Source organism: Podarcis tiliguerta (genome assembly GCF_965153285.1).
Source record: "Podarcis tiliguerta genome assembly, chromosome: 7".
In the NCBI taxonomy this organism is placed as follows: domain Eukaryota; kingdom Metazoa; phylum Chordata; class Lepidosauria; order Squamata; family Lacertidae; genus Podarcis; species Podarcis tiliguerta.
Genome location: NC_139540.1, coordinates 47867175 through 47881839, shown reverse-complemented (window position 1 = coordinate 47881839; position 14665 = coordinate 47867175). Strand labels below are relative to the sequence as shown.

The 14665-nt window shown below is 39.8% G+C and overlaps 1 protein-coding gene across 1 annotated transcript in view; it reads left to right on the top strand.

The window, feature by feature from the left end:
• The window catches only part of APCDD1 (APC down-regulated 1), a 39424-nt gene that overhangs the window by 10294 nt on the left and 14465 nt on the right, over window positions 1-14665 (top strand). The window contains exon 3 of the mRNA XM_083450166.1: window positions 647-1178. Within this exon, the coding sequence (XP_083306292.1) occupies window positions 647-1178 (532 nt within the window). The remainder of the gene's footprint in view (window positions 1-646; window positions 1179-14665) is intronic.

The window sequence follows — 14665 nt, the reverse complement described above, 5'->3', positions numbered from 1 at the left end:
GCACTGTGGTCTAAACCACAGGGCCTAGGGCTTGCCAGTCAGAAGGTCAGTGGTTTGAATCCCCATGATGGGGTGAGCTGTTGCTCGGTCCCAGCTCCTGCCAACCTAGCAGTTCGAAAGCATGTCAAAGTGCAAGTAGATAAATAGGTACCGCTCTGGTGGGAAGGTAAACAGCATTTCCATGCGCTGCTCTGGTTCTCCAGAAGTGGCTTAGTCATGCTGGCCACATGACCCGGAAGCTGTATGCTGGCTCCCTCGGCCAGTAAAGTGAGATGAGCGTTGCAACCCCAAAGTCGTCCCCGACCGGACCTAATGGTCAGGGGTCACTTTACCTTTACCTTTACAATTCTAAGTACTTGATACACTAAATGTGGAGAAAAGAGGAAGTCAGCAATAAAATGAAAATAAAAATATCAAATGCAGCATAGAACTAATACACCTTTTAAAATGTCTTTTAAAAAATGAAACCAGAAACTTAATGTTAAATAAAGGAAGATGAGAAAAATTACTATTTTGGTTCACTATTGCGAATATTGTGGTGTTAATTAAATGTGTTATTAGTGCTGTCATCTTCTTATTGACTACTTTGATATACTTCATTTCACACCTCATTAAGCTTATGCTTTTATTTGCAATTTGGTTACAGTTGTGAAGTAAGGTCGGGCCCAGAATTCATCACTAGATCCTACAGATTCTACCACAATAATACATTCAAGGCCTATCAGTTTTACTACAGAGGTAACCGATGCACAAACCCAATCTATACCTTAGTTATCCGTGGCAAAATTCGCCTTCGCCAAGCATCCTGGATCATTCGAGGAGGGACTGAAGCAGATTACCAGCTGCACAACATACAGATAATCTGCCATAGTGAGGCAGTGGCTGAGAGACTAAGTCAGTTGGTGAACCGCACATGCCCTGGATTTGTACCAGAAGATAAAGCCTGGGAGCAGAATGTGAGCTACGATTTATGGAGAGAAGAAAATGGCTACGAATGCACCAGAGCACTGAATTTTGCTATGCATGAGCTTCAACTAATCCGTGTAGAGAAACAGTACCTTCACCATAATTTAGATCACTTGGTCGAGGAGCTATTTCTTGGAGACATACACACTGATCCTGCTCAGAGGATGTATTATCGTCCATCCAGTTACCAGCCCCCTCTTCAAAATGCTAAGGTATGTGAACATTTCGGTTTTCAGTTCCAAGGCACATGCAAAGAGTATCCCTTTATTGCAGGAAATGCCCCAAATACCTAAGCCAAAAATTCTCATGCAAATATCTTCATATGCCACAAGCATGAGTCTTATTTCCTTCACAGCTTTTGCCCAATGCCCTCTCACATCCCTTATTACTGCTGCTTCTTTATGACTTGCATCCCAATTTTTTTTGAGAGCCGCAGCTTTACATGACCTGTACCTGACATCATACAATGCCAAGTGAGTGACAGGTGGGCATGGCAAAACTGCCCAACAGGCAACATTAGCTTGCCTGGGCTCATGGGTCAGAGCTTCCCAACCCCTGTATTACGTCTTTTGTCTTTCAAAGCTGTACTTCCTCCTTTAACCAAACTATAGTATCTTGTTGTTAACACTTCAATATGTTTCTAAGTATTGTTGTGGCAAACAGATTCTTAAGTAATAAAGTTCCCATCTTTTTCCTTAGCCTGTGCCCTTCCAAGCTTCCATGCACTTTGAAATGTTCCTGATAATAATAGAATATATTCAATTTTTCTTGAATGTCTGGAAACTATTCCAGCCGACCAGCCAACCATCTCAGAGACTATTTTGCTTTGCTTTTATGTTTTACTAGAAATCTTGTATATCTGCAGGTCAGGTAAAAGTAGCTTAAGGTCACAACACAGTTGTGTGGTCTGCAGACGCTCATTAAAATCCTGATAAAAAGAAGCAAATAAAACTTTACCTAATTCATTGCTTTTGAGCACTTGCAGATTCAGTGTACATCCACTAAGATTTTTACTAATTTATATTCTTCATATTTTATGCTACCAAATTCATAGTGTATTATTTACCTGTTCATTTAAAATCCAGTAAACTGCTTCATTCAGAACTCTGGCAGCTTGTGGACCATAGCCCCACCTGGAATGCATTACAATAATCTAATCAAGAGGTTACCAGGGCATGGCTTATTGTAGCCAGTTTATTGCAATCTGGGAATGGTTCTAGCTTGCAAACAAGGGGGAACTGGAAAAAGGCACTCCATGCTACCTGAGCCTCAAATGACAAAACGGTATCCCTATGCTACATACCTTTCCTTCAGAGAGAGTGCAACCCTATCTAGAACACAATTCCTGGACACAATCACCCACCAACAGAATGTCCATCTTGTTGGGATTCATTCACCCCATTACAACCTTCAGGCATCTGTTAAACACCTGCAGTTTTACCTGATTCAGATGGTAAGGAGAAATAGACCTGGGAATCATCTGCATAGTGATGGCACCATGCCCCAAATTCCCCCAATGACCTCACCCATCAGCCTCATATATTAAAAAGCATGAACCCTGTGAGACCCCGCAGCACTGATACATTGATAAGGGCCTGAGTAGGAATCCCCCAAATGCATATCTCTCAGAATAACCCTGCAGGTAAGTGTGGAACCACCATACCGTTCAACTCCCAACCCATAGATCTTTTCCATGATCAGTGGTATTCGAAACTTCCAAGCGATCAAGGAGAAGCAGGGGGTTCACATTCCCCGTTTCCCAATAAAGGTCAGCAACCAGGGCAACTAAAGGTGTTTTGGTGCCAAGTTGGGCCTGAAGCCGGAATGCGTTGGGTCCAGATAATAAAATGAACTAGTGAGCAGTAGCTATTTTTTTCATGGTTTTTGAGGTTGCAGCCAGTGAGTGCATAATGGTTCACACTGAGATAAGCCTAACACTAGCACCTGGAACTTCCTTTTGTCATAAAGATGAAGCTGGGTATAACAGAAGGACATAAGAATTGTCTTTGGAATTGCTGATATGATAGTTGTCCTGGAGTGAGAACCATGCCACTAAGGTCTAGCCTCCAATGTCCTGATCAAGATTGGAGGGAATAAAAATCAAGGAACACAGACTCTGGATAATATTTCTATTTGTCCAAGTTTGCAAATGACCATTTCATACTTCATGGTTTAGATACATCACCTCTGTGCTAGTTGAATTCAAATAAGTCATTCCCTTTTGTCTTCCTGTTGTTGTTTGCTGCCTGAGGTACCTCTATACCTCTAGAAGTAACAGTTTTGATATGTGCCATGATATCTCTTGAAAATTGAAGCCAGAACAAAAGATTAATAACAATAACAATAATTTATTTATTTATTTACTTATTTACTTATTTATACCCCACCCATCTGTCTGGGTTTCGCCAGCCACTCTGGGTTGCTTCCAACAGAATATAAAAAACACAATAAAACTTCAAATATTAAAAACTTCCCTAAACAGAGTTGCCTTCAGGTGTCTTCTAAAAGTCAGATACAGTAGTTGTTTATTTCCTTGACATCTGATGGGAGGGCATTCCACAGGGTGGGGACCACTACCAAGAAGGCCCTCTGCTTTGTTCCCTGTAATGTTGCAGTGAGGGAACTGCCAGAAGGCCCTCGGCGCTGGACCTCAGTGTCCGGGCTGAACGATGGGAGTGGAGAATTCTACTGAAGAAAGCGAATGTTACTGAGAAGATAGGCAAAGAAAGCATTGCTGGGAAATAAAATGGGGGTGATATAGCCACAACAAAAGAGCAGGGGTTCTAGTTTAGAGCATTAGGAGAGAAACAAGTCATTAGCAAATCATGTGTAAATCTGAGGAATGGAGAGAGGGAAAGAGGGATTGAAGCAGAGTGCTGCAGTTTTGCAGTGGGGCTGCCTGCACATCTTTTCTGATGGCATCTCAAAGGAATGCCTATAGCAATTGGAACCACATTCGAGACTTTAGCTGTCATCAATTAGTTCCAGAAGAAAAGTTTTGGGTCAATTCTAGCTTAAGAATTCTTTATTTTTCAATTATTTTTTGCAGCAGTGACCGTGCTTGTAACCAGTTTCGCATAATAAAGCACAATTGAATGGACATGCAAAATATTTACCTATCTGTGGTGAAATAGATTTCTTCTGTCAGTTAGGAAAGAATGTCAGCAAGAGAAATGCAATCTATTTTTCAACAGAATACTTTTAAGTACTGTTTTACATTTTGTATTCTTCTATTCAAAGTCACAATGGCTATGATTTCATGAGAAACAAGCAGAAGAACCTCCTGGCTGGTCAGACCAGGTCCATCTTGACAAGCATTCTGTTTCCAGTAGGGGCCCGATGCAGATACTGATTTTAATGCAGACATGAATATACATGACTATAATACTTTCTACATGACTATGGGACTAGAATACTTTGGTTTCCCCTGTGGGTTTTTTTGTGGGGGGGGGGAGCTTTATTTAACCCAAAACCAAGTGGGGAGCATATCACTTCCACAGCGGTCTAATCTAGTTAGTATTTAGAATGTTAAATGATGTAGGTTCTAAATATTTGAAAGACTGCTTCATTTCCTACAGAACATTTTGGATGTTCAGATCAGTGGATGTGGGCCACCCTCATTTGGCGATGGGGGTGACCCAGCAGAGGGCATTCTCTGTGGCAGGCCCTAAATTACATAATTTCCTCCCTACAGAAGTGTGTCTGACACCTTCAATGTATAGTTTATGTTTTATGCTGAAGACATTGGTCTTTGCTGCCTGTGACATCTTTTTATTACCCACCCTAGTCATGTTACTGTAATTTATTTTTACGTTGTTGTAATAATAATAATTTGCCCCCAAGTGTGTGTTTTTTTGGGGGGGGGATGCCATGGATGAGAAGATATTTGCATTTGTATATTCCCCTCTTGGGTGTCAAAGAGCTTGCAGAGAACAATTTGGAAAGGAAAAATACCTACTATGGAAAGAGATGTCCTCCAGTGCAAACTTCCACATCAGTTTACAGCTTCTCACAACTGCGTTGGGTAAAGCAACAACAACTCTCAAAGAAACATTTACACACCTGAACATCATGTGCAGTTTGACCCCTTGTGTAACTTAGCTATAGGTTGTAATGGCTTTCCTAAATATATGAAGGATGAAAGCATAGGATGCATTTTGAGACCACACAAAATATAGAGCTATGAGGTTATAACCTTTCTCCTTTGAACTTCTTTCCTTTTCTAATTGTCAGTCCACGGGGACTCAGCTGAAAATGAGCTTAAATGCTTAATTGAGTTCAAAACCACTAGTCTCAGACTCTTCTGGAAACTGGACACCGTGCATAAACAGAAACATTAAATCAACTTGTTTTTTTTAAGGCTTTTATGGTCACATAGTGTGCTGGGTGAGGAAATCACCTCTGAAGTGAATCAGGTGTATTGTACAGAATCTGTCTGGCAAGGCTTGTTTCATTTCCTCTTTATTATTATTTTAAAATATAAAAACACAGCTAAAATAATTAAGGCATCTATGAAAAATAAGAGAACCTTGAAGATTTTTAAGTTGATAAAGCTGCAGAATTGGATGTGGAAGCCACATTTATACTACTAATATGGTTGAACTGAGTGGTAATTAAAAGCAAATGATTCCTGGATATGTTAGGAATGCTAAAGCTGAACAGAATTGATCTTATTCCAAATTCTTTACAGCAGTTTAGCAGCAGGATGATAAATCAAAGACCCAAGTGAAAACCAGACAGATCTAAGCCAAGCTGCTAATTTGAGCACGTTTCCAAAGACTCAAAAGTTTGTTCAAGCACACAGAATATAGCAGACTTTCCCTGCTAAAATGTCTTCTTTGTGGTCCTTAAGTAAATAGCATTTATTCACAATTAAATATAAAAACTGTCTTTATTCATAAATTCATATAAACTTCATACCCTTCAAAAATATGATCCCAAATGCATGTGTGGCAGGGGAAACCCAGCCAGATGGGTGGGGTATAAATTATTATTATTATTGTTATTAAATAGTGTAGCTGCATTAGTTAAAGCAGCACTTCCTAGTGGGGTAATAGCAGCTGATCAGTGCAGCATTTTTATTGCTCTCATACAAAACATTTATGTAATGGTTCTAGGGGTTGCTCGTGCGTAAGCCGGTGCAAACACCTGTCTGGGTTGCCTGCGTGAACTTTTTCTGTCCGGACAGCCACTCACCCGTGGCTGTCTCAATCGCTGGCAGAATCCGTCAGTGGGCGTTTCTTAAACTTCTTCCAGCAAAGAAGCTCTTTGACGCCTAGTCTCCTCCTACTCTCTCTGCGCGAAAGCCTTCTGCGCAAGGAGGGTGTAGGCAGCGGAGGACCCCTACTCTCCCCGCTGGTCCCTGGCAAGGAGTCATGGGACCGCCTTGCCGCTTCCCCCATCTGCCCCCCTTCTCCACTGGTGCTACACTGATTCTCTTCCCCAAAAGATGGGCTGCCTCTCCCAATCCCGGGACGCTCTCTGGAATCCCTCTGGATTTTGCTCTCTCCCTCCGGCACTGATGACAGTTCCCTAACAATTTTATTTCCAAGTATCTGGTGGTTTTGTGAAGAAAAGAAATGAGTAAAGGTAAAGAGACCTTTCCCTGACCATTAGGTCCAGTCGTGGCCGACTCTGGGGTTGCAGTGCTCATCTCGCTTTATTGGCTGGTGTACAGGGAGCTGGTCAACCAGTCACAGGGATTCAAACCGCTGACCTTATGATTGGCAAGTCCTAGGCTCTGTGGTTTAACCCACAGCGCCACACGCTCTCATGCAAAACATTTACAGTGGTAATTAAGTTCTTAACCTGAGGTACCGCTGTATTTCCAAAGATCAGGTGGTTTTGTGAAGAAAAGATATGAGTACGGTATAGGCCATGTGCAGTTGCAGTCTAGATAATTTATTTACTTTGGGCATGCCAGGGGTGGGTGGAAACGCCCCACAAACAGATCAGTTGGCAATGCCTTCTGGTTGTTGCAGTCAGGCCCCTTCAGAAGTGTCTAGGGAGATCCAGGCCAATTCTAGCTGTTAAAGAAACACAAAAACAAAATGAGCCAAAAAAGAGTGGTATGTTTATATAATCAACTGATTTGAGGACACATTCATTATGTTCTACTCTTGTGTCACCAGAACCAATATACTTTATTAATATTTATGAATGTTAAGCTATTTAATATGACAATCTACAGCAAATTATGCCTTTACCAAATCATATATCTTATTTGCTTCTTATTTGTTGGAATCCACACAAATAACAGTAAATTAGATAGATCCTGGAGTGATTCAACAACAGGATACTTTGCTATTTGTGATTCAGTAACAGGACAGTTATTAAGAATATGCACTCTTAACACAATTTAATTGTGAAGAGGTTCTGCGTGTGGTCTGTCTTTTTCTAGATTTCCAATAGCCAAGGCTACAATTACAAAGCATTATTTTACACATACTGGGGAATGCTGCACAATATTCAGTGACTCACAGCTGGCACATACTTTTAGGGATCAAGGAGACTGATTTAGACAAATATAATTCAGAGTAGATATTACAAACTTGACCGTGTTGACCAGGAAACTCCTAAATGTATGAGAAACAGCTATGTCTTACCATTTTTGGATCACTCTGTGTGTGTGTGTGTGTGTGTGTGTGTGTGTGTGTGTGAACTCTGCTTTTGCATACTGAAAGAGTGTTTTCAAAATCAATTTATCCAGACAGAAATGACAAAAGAAAGTAGAATTACACATTATGACAGATGGAGCTGCTGTGTTGAATTCTCCCCTTCTGCAACACACACGTTGCAACTTGTGGCCAGCTACCTCCTGCAGTGACATCAGCCCTCTAATTCCACCCATCAAATGATAGGGAAAGAAATGGATCCTTACTGTTGCCAGTCAGTGAAAAGCCCTGGAATATGATGGCTTCAGGCCCAATCATTCCAGATCCAGGCTGTTGCTGCAGCAGCAGTCTGTCTGTGCCTCACTTTGCACCCTGCATGTGTGGCAGCAGCTGCAGAAGCAGCAATGACCCAGCCAAGTTCTGCAGGGCTGGAGTCTTGATTGCTTCTTCTGTTTCTGATCATTTAGAATAGTTCAAAGCAAGTTAAATGGTTGACTTGGAAAAGTGATCAATTAAATAAGGCCTTTCAGAAGCATAGGAGTAGGTAGGATGCAGTTGTTATCCTCAGTACAGTAGTTGCTCCCAGACTTTGGAATTGCCTCCCTAGAGAAGTTAGGCTGGCTTCCACATTGTGGTCCTCCTGCCAGCAGGTGGAGACTTTATTGTTCCAGCAGGCTTTTGGGAACCGGCTGCTTTAAATGAAAGGGCTGGTGCCATGCTGTTTTTATCGTAATTATTTGTATGGTTTTAATATACTTTATGTATATAGTTTTAATTCTATCAATTTTTAATTGTTTTTAATCCCCCCCCCCCCGTTTTTAGCTGGTTTTTATGTGTTTTTTAATATCTCTAAGCAGCCTTGAGTCCCTGTCAGGGGAAAAGTTTGGGGTGGATGGGTAATGAATAAATAAATATAAACCTTTCTCAGAAATGTTTGCTGAAACTATGAGAATGTATTCTTTTTACAGGCGAATTAGAATATGTTTTTTAAATACTGGCCTGAACTTTTTTTAAAAAAACAGCTCCCTTAAACTTGTAAAATGTACTCATGAATAAAAATGGCAAGTACTATATTGATGCATATATGCAGACACTAAATAGAAATATTTCCCTTTCTTTTTTGGTACCTGGCACTTGTGCTTAACAGAAATTCAGTGCCAGGATCTTGGAAATGTCTGCAGTCTGGGCCAGGAATTTCAAGCAGAGCTGATATGGAAGCTAGCGAAGACCAGGAAGTGTGAAATAGACTGAGATTGAAACATGAATTCTAGATCATTTCTGCGTTATAACATCAGCTCATTCTTTATGTTCAAATACTTTGTGTCCTACACAATTTGACAAATCAGAATGATAATTTGATCCAAGGAAGGAAGGAAAATATAGAAATAGAAGATTAAAAATAAAAGATTAAAGAAGAGAGAACCTGCTTGAACTATTCAAGACAAGATAAATGGCTTAAGAGAGAGGTGAGGGAGAACAGCCTCTTAAGAACTGATTTCAGAGAATAAAACGGGAAGCATTCAGTCTAGATAAATAAGATGCCACAGATAGCACCAGAAACAGTTGATGAATCCTCTATCCACAGGAATGTGTGTTATATCCCACACACACATTCAAAGCCACTGCCAGTGGATGTTCTCAGATTATTTTAGTGTGGTTTTATTTTTATTTTTGAAATAATGCTCCAATTTTGCAACTTGCCACATCCAGGCTCAATCCACATGTCAGTATTTTCTATGGGATGTCAAGTTGCTTTCTTAAAATATGTCAGAACTTCCAGAAAATGAATGTCTCGTTCCTGTAACTTTACAGCTGACTTCAGCCATTGGAAAATAAATTACAATCAAAGGATAGCAAATGCACCACATTAAAAAATATATTTCATAGAGTGCAAAAAATTGTAGACTTGAGATACAGATGAGCAGGAAACAAAGCATTTAAGAAAGTCCAGTCCAGTTGACACAAGTATTTCAGAGAAGACCTAGAAGGCAATGGCAGGCAATCCAGGGACAATTAGCACTTTTATAGCATTTAGATCTGCTCCTTAAACAAAATATTTAAAGACCAAGTACAAGGTTTGGATCATTTATGAAAGTCTTTCAACTGCACAAAGCAGTCATTCAGAACATGAGAAGGAGACAGGCTTTATCAGAGTGGGAGAGGATTGCAGCTATCTTTGATGTTAATGCTATTTCCTGAAACTGGAAGTTTCTATACAGTAACCAGAGAGAAATATAGGAACAGTACACAATTTCACATAACACCTTCCAGTTTCTCTCACTAAATGTCTGTCTTATTATGCCCCCCCCCCAAAAAAAATACTCAAGGATGCAAATGTGTGTTCAGGGGCCTGGGGCTCTTAGAAATAAGAATCTGGACTCAGACAATGCTAATTAGATAGGGCATGTTTATTTTATAGTTCCTTGCTTACAGTTATGCAGACCAGTGTTCTTCCTTCCAGAATTCCCTTTGCCCCATTTCCTAAGGTGGACTGTCTCATGCTTAGCTCAGAGCATTTTGAAATCCTGGTCTTGATCAAGGAATGGATTGGTCATAAACATTACATCCCTCCTTTCCCCCTAACTATCAAACCACAAATATAATTGAAAACACAGAACACTTGAAAACATTTCTACAACTGTGTTACAAAAACTACAACTATAACAATATTATACAGCTAAAGCCATAGAACAAAACCAAATAATTGCTGTATGGTTCACAATGGAACACAGTGGTTGGCCCTCGCTGGGTACCTTTGACCACACGGAAAGGAGTTGCTGGACTTGGTATAGCAGGAGTACACTTATTATGAAGTTGCCATCATGCCTATGAGTTCTGGGCGGTGCTGTGAAGTAGGTTAATTATAGAAACATTTCTTGTTAATTTTGGGGAACCCCTTGTGCCATGATCATTGTGCCACTTGCTGTGATTTGATATGGCACAGAATAGAAGAGCACTGAGAGTATGTCGCGTGGCTTGAGATTGTATTGAGAGTATATTGTGTGGACACAAAGTGCATCCCACTTTGATTGGCGTTTCTGTAGCTCTCTGCTTCGTTGCAATATATGTTGTATCTCGTTGGTTCAAATTCTTGTTTTATATTGCTTCCATCTGCGGTAGCAATATATAGAACTTCTGAATGTCCCTATAAACCTCTCAACCTGCCCATTTGCTTGTGGCCAATAAGGTACAACGTTTCAGTGTTTGAATCCAGTATAGTCTGAAAATTAAGCAAAATGGTAGTCCATTTTTTACTTTGAGGATATGTTAGCTGCTTCTTGTTGGAATGTTTCTGGAGCACATGAACAGTTTCAGTTTCTTTAATGGGTCTCCCTTTCTCAATTTTCTGGACATGTATTTCTGGCATTTCATTTGCCTGAGCAGTGTCTATAGTGTTTTAGCAAGAGTCACCTGGGATTCTCATAAAATTTGCCTGAACAGTATGTTGGCAGTGCATATTCTAAAACAGCTGAATAGCAGAATAAATATCAGTTGTTAATTAATTAAATGAGGTAGCTTTCAAAAATTGGCTCTTACAGTTTTTGAATTTTGTGTTTTGGGGGCAAAATAGACTAGTGCTGTTCAACTGTATGTATGTATGTATGTATGTATGTATGTATGTATGACTTCACATTTGTTAGCTTGGCAAAGATACACTTACTTTGGTATTATGTTCCACATAGCCCTCAACTAATTACAGCCTCTTCAGCAGCTTGGATAAGCATTGTCTGAAGAGAACTTATCAGTCAATCACTTTGATATTAAAATGTGGTGGGGGGGTTGTTGTGATGGCCTTTCCTTCACATTCTATCCCCTGCATCTTCTAAGAATTTGCAAAACTCTTTTCCAAAATATATACATTTGTCATTGCAAATTAGTATTGCTTCGGTAGAATAGGTGACAGATGTAGGCATGCACCTGAGAAAGACACTGTTTGCCTCATTTCTCATATTTCACAAAAATGGTAATGTTTAAATTCAAAGGAAAATGAGCTATGTTTTGCCTTCAAAGAGTTCTAAAATTGTATGGAAGCAGACAAGCCAGACGGCTTAAGCATTTTACATTTATTGGTACAGAATGGTTTCAAAGGGTCCCAAAGTGAGATGTAGCTGATTTCTTCCTTGTCTAAATACCTGAACTCTTGAGTGCTTAAAAAAAATGACTTTCCTTTATCATTCCCTTGTCATTATTTTGCCGTCTTAATAAACTCTGTGGACCATTTGTAAGCTTGAGTTATAATTGCATTTTTCAGGTCCTCCCCCCCCCCCCGGTGAGTTGCCTTATCCGTGTTAGCCTCATCTATGAGGTCATGGAAAGCCTGCTACTTATCACTTTGTGGGGGAGAGATGCTAGCCATTCAGCAATGTGTTCTCTTGGGACTGAGATAGCAGAGTTGTGGAACACTAGTGGGAAATTGTGCTAAATATCTATGCAAGTATTTTTACATGGCATAAGCTCCACAGCAACAGAGGGCGAAAAATCCCAGACTTTTCCATTTGTTTTAAGTTATTCTCAGATCCATTTTGGAATCAAACACCTCAAGAGTTTCCCCTTGGGCTCATCATGGGAAATCTTACCCAGAAGACCTAGACACCGATTCAAGAGCCTTTAAAATACTGAGTATAATAATCCTGACCTAACATGCCCTTCTCTGCCATTAGTTGGCTGTGCCTGTAACTCAACAATTTTATGGGCTTAATGGCTTGCTGCTAAGTACATCTTTTAAGGCTAACCAAAGTCAGCTGAATGAAACGGTTCTCTTAGCCGACATGTCTAATAGGCTAAAACTGGTTGTTCTTAACTCTTTGCAATACTCTCAACTTTTCAAACAGTTCTTGGTCTAGAAACATCATCTGGTATAAATCAACACAGTTCCTTTAAAGTTTTTGGATCGAAGGTTATTTACACCTGATGAGAATCTGGACATTTTAGTTTGAATTGTGCCAGGCTGAAAAGAAAAAGAGGCAACAGGAAGAGAAATCCTGAAATAATTTTTACTTTAAACTTACAAAGTTTGTATTAAAAAATTATGATGCATTAACCAGGAAAAAAAGAATGGTCTCAGATAAGTTAAGGAAGAGAACAGAAATATGTGTGGTGTTTATATAATACATCCAAAGCATGCTAAAATGAAAGCTAGAAGTAATTGGTTCCCAGGCGCCAAGTGAGATATCACCCAAAAATGCAATCGTTCTGCATACCATTTGTGGGCTGATTTCTTTTTCTCTGTGGCATCACTAAAAGAGGAAGGAGTAGGATAAGGAAAGCTTCAAGGCCAGGATAAGAACAATCGCTTGCTTTCCTTTTGCTCCCATTATGAAAGGCTCAATTGTTTCATCTTACTGCTTTTATCATTTGGGAAAGGATACATTTAGCACATTGCAGCTCCAGATAAAGGAGGCATCAAAGGTACATGCAACATATAAGGAAGAGAGAGGAAAGTTTTTTCCAAACAGTTCTTTATTTCCACTCATTAAGATTCAGATTTTTAATGTTTGTTTTCACATAAGGATTAATATGTCACTTTAAAATCTGTACATTTTTTGTATTTTTTATATTAATTTGGGCAGGAGATTCTGGGAGTTAACATGGTATTTCATTAAAATGCATACAAGGAAAAAGAATGTTTGAGCTTTGGGGTTGATTAAACACAAAGAAAAGAAGATCAGTCACCTGAAGTGAGTGTAGCATGAAGAATTTTATTATTTGCATCTGTGGGATGAGAACATGAAAGTGATTAATAAATATGAGGTTCAGCGACTGGAAAGTAATGTAGAGTATTCCAAGACATTCAAGATAGTTTGTTGGCTTTCATCCAAGGAAATATATTGCATGTCTATTTTGCTTAATAGGACTTTATAGCAAGGCAAATTGTCTCATGCATTCCTGGATTCCATCTCTCCTTGCCTGAAGCAAGCCAGTTATATTCACCTTAAAACTCAGGGTCTGGAACACACTGGCACTGGCTCTTTCTGCCACAAGCTATATTGAATGGGCCACAAACTTCTGCCACTGTTTTAGAGATGGTTTTCCCTTGGGCATGCAATGAATTTGCAAGTCTTCTCCTGTCTTACAGCTGTACTGAGGCAGATTGGAGCATGGTAACCAATCAAAAAACAGTTCAATTTTACATGCTCTATCTCAATCAGATTTTATTGCAGCATTGCATAGTAAGGACAATTAACATTATCTTGCAAAAAAAGGTACCGGGGGGCCAATTCATCTGTTGTTCTTTAAAAGGGCACTATATCTAGGACAAATACCTCTTGAGTGGTGGTGTCATTTTTCCTTGGTGGAAGTATGCATGTCTCATACAGTTGTCTATTTCCTGTGTTTATTCTGGAGGTAGGGCTGTTTCACGTTTTTTTCTACACAGAAATTACCATAGAAAATCCATATGCAATACAACATGAAACAAATGTGCACAGTGTCCATTCTGGGCATAGGAATCATTATTAATATATGGCCACCATGTATGGCTTGCCTAAGATTTTTTGCTACTCCTAACAACTCCACTTTAAAATCTGAAATTCCACTACAGAGAATGCTGAGGTACAACTCTTGGGTCATGTGGTGCTTCAGCCAAACTCCACAAAACTTGCCACCTCAAGCAACTGCTAGGTTTGGTTATGCTGTATTTCCAACCCTCTATAAGCCTTCTTAAACCACATATTCTGGAGGCAAGCCCAATCCCATAGAGTGATTGGAACTAGAATGGTCTTAACCCCCTCCAATAAAAGGAAGCTTTCCCATCTACCATCACTCTCCAGGATTAACCTGCAGTCTGGATTACAGCACTTGATAGAAGATGCAGCCTGCATTAACTCAGGAAAGAACAAGAAAAGCCGGACTTGCAAGGGAAGTTTCAGCAAAACTAAAACTGACCGGAGTTACACAGGGGCTTCTCGTAATCGTTTTTTTGTTTAGTCTTCAATGTTTCCATTGTTGCAGAGCCACAGTGGAGATCCCCACGAGGGGCTGAAGATTTTAATCAATAGTGTCGCTTAAATGCTTTGTGCTAAGATACAGTTTTAGGCACAATTCAGTACTTCAAATTCTTCTATTCCCTTTTAAGAAAGTTACTT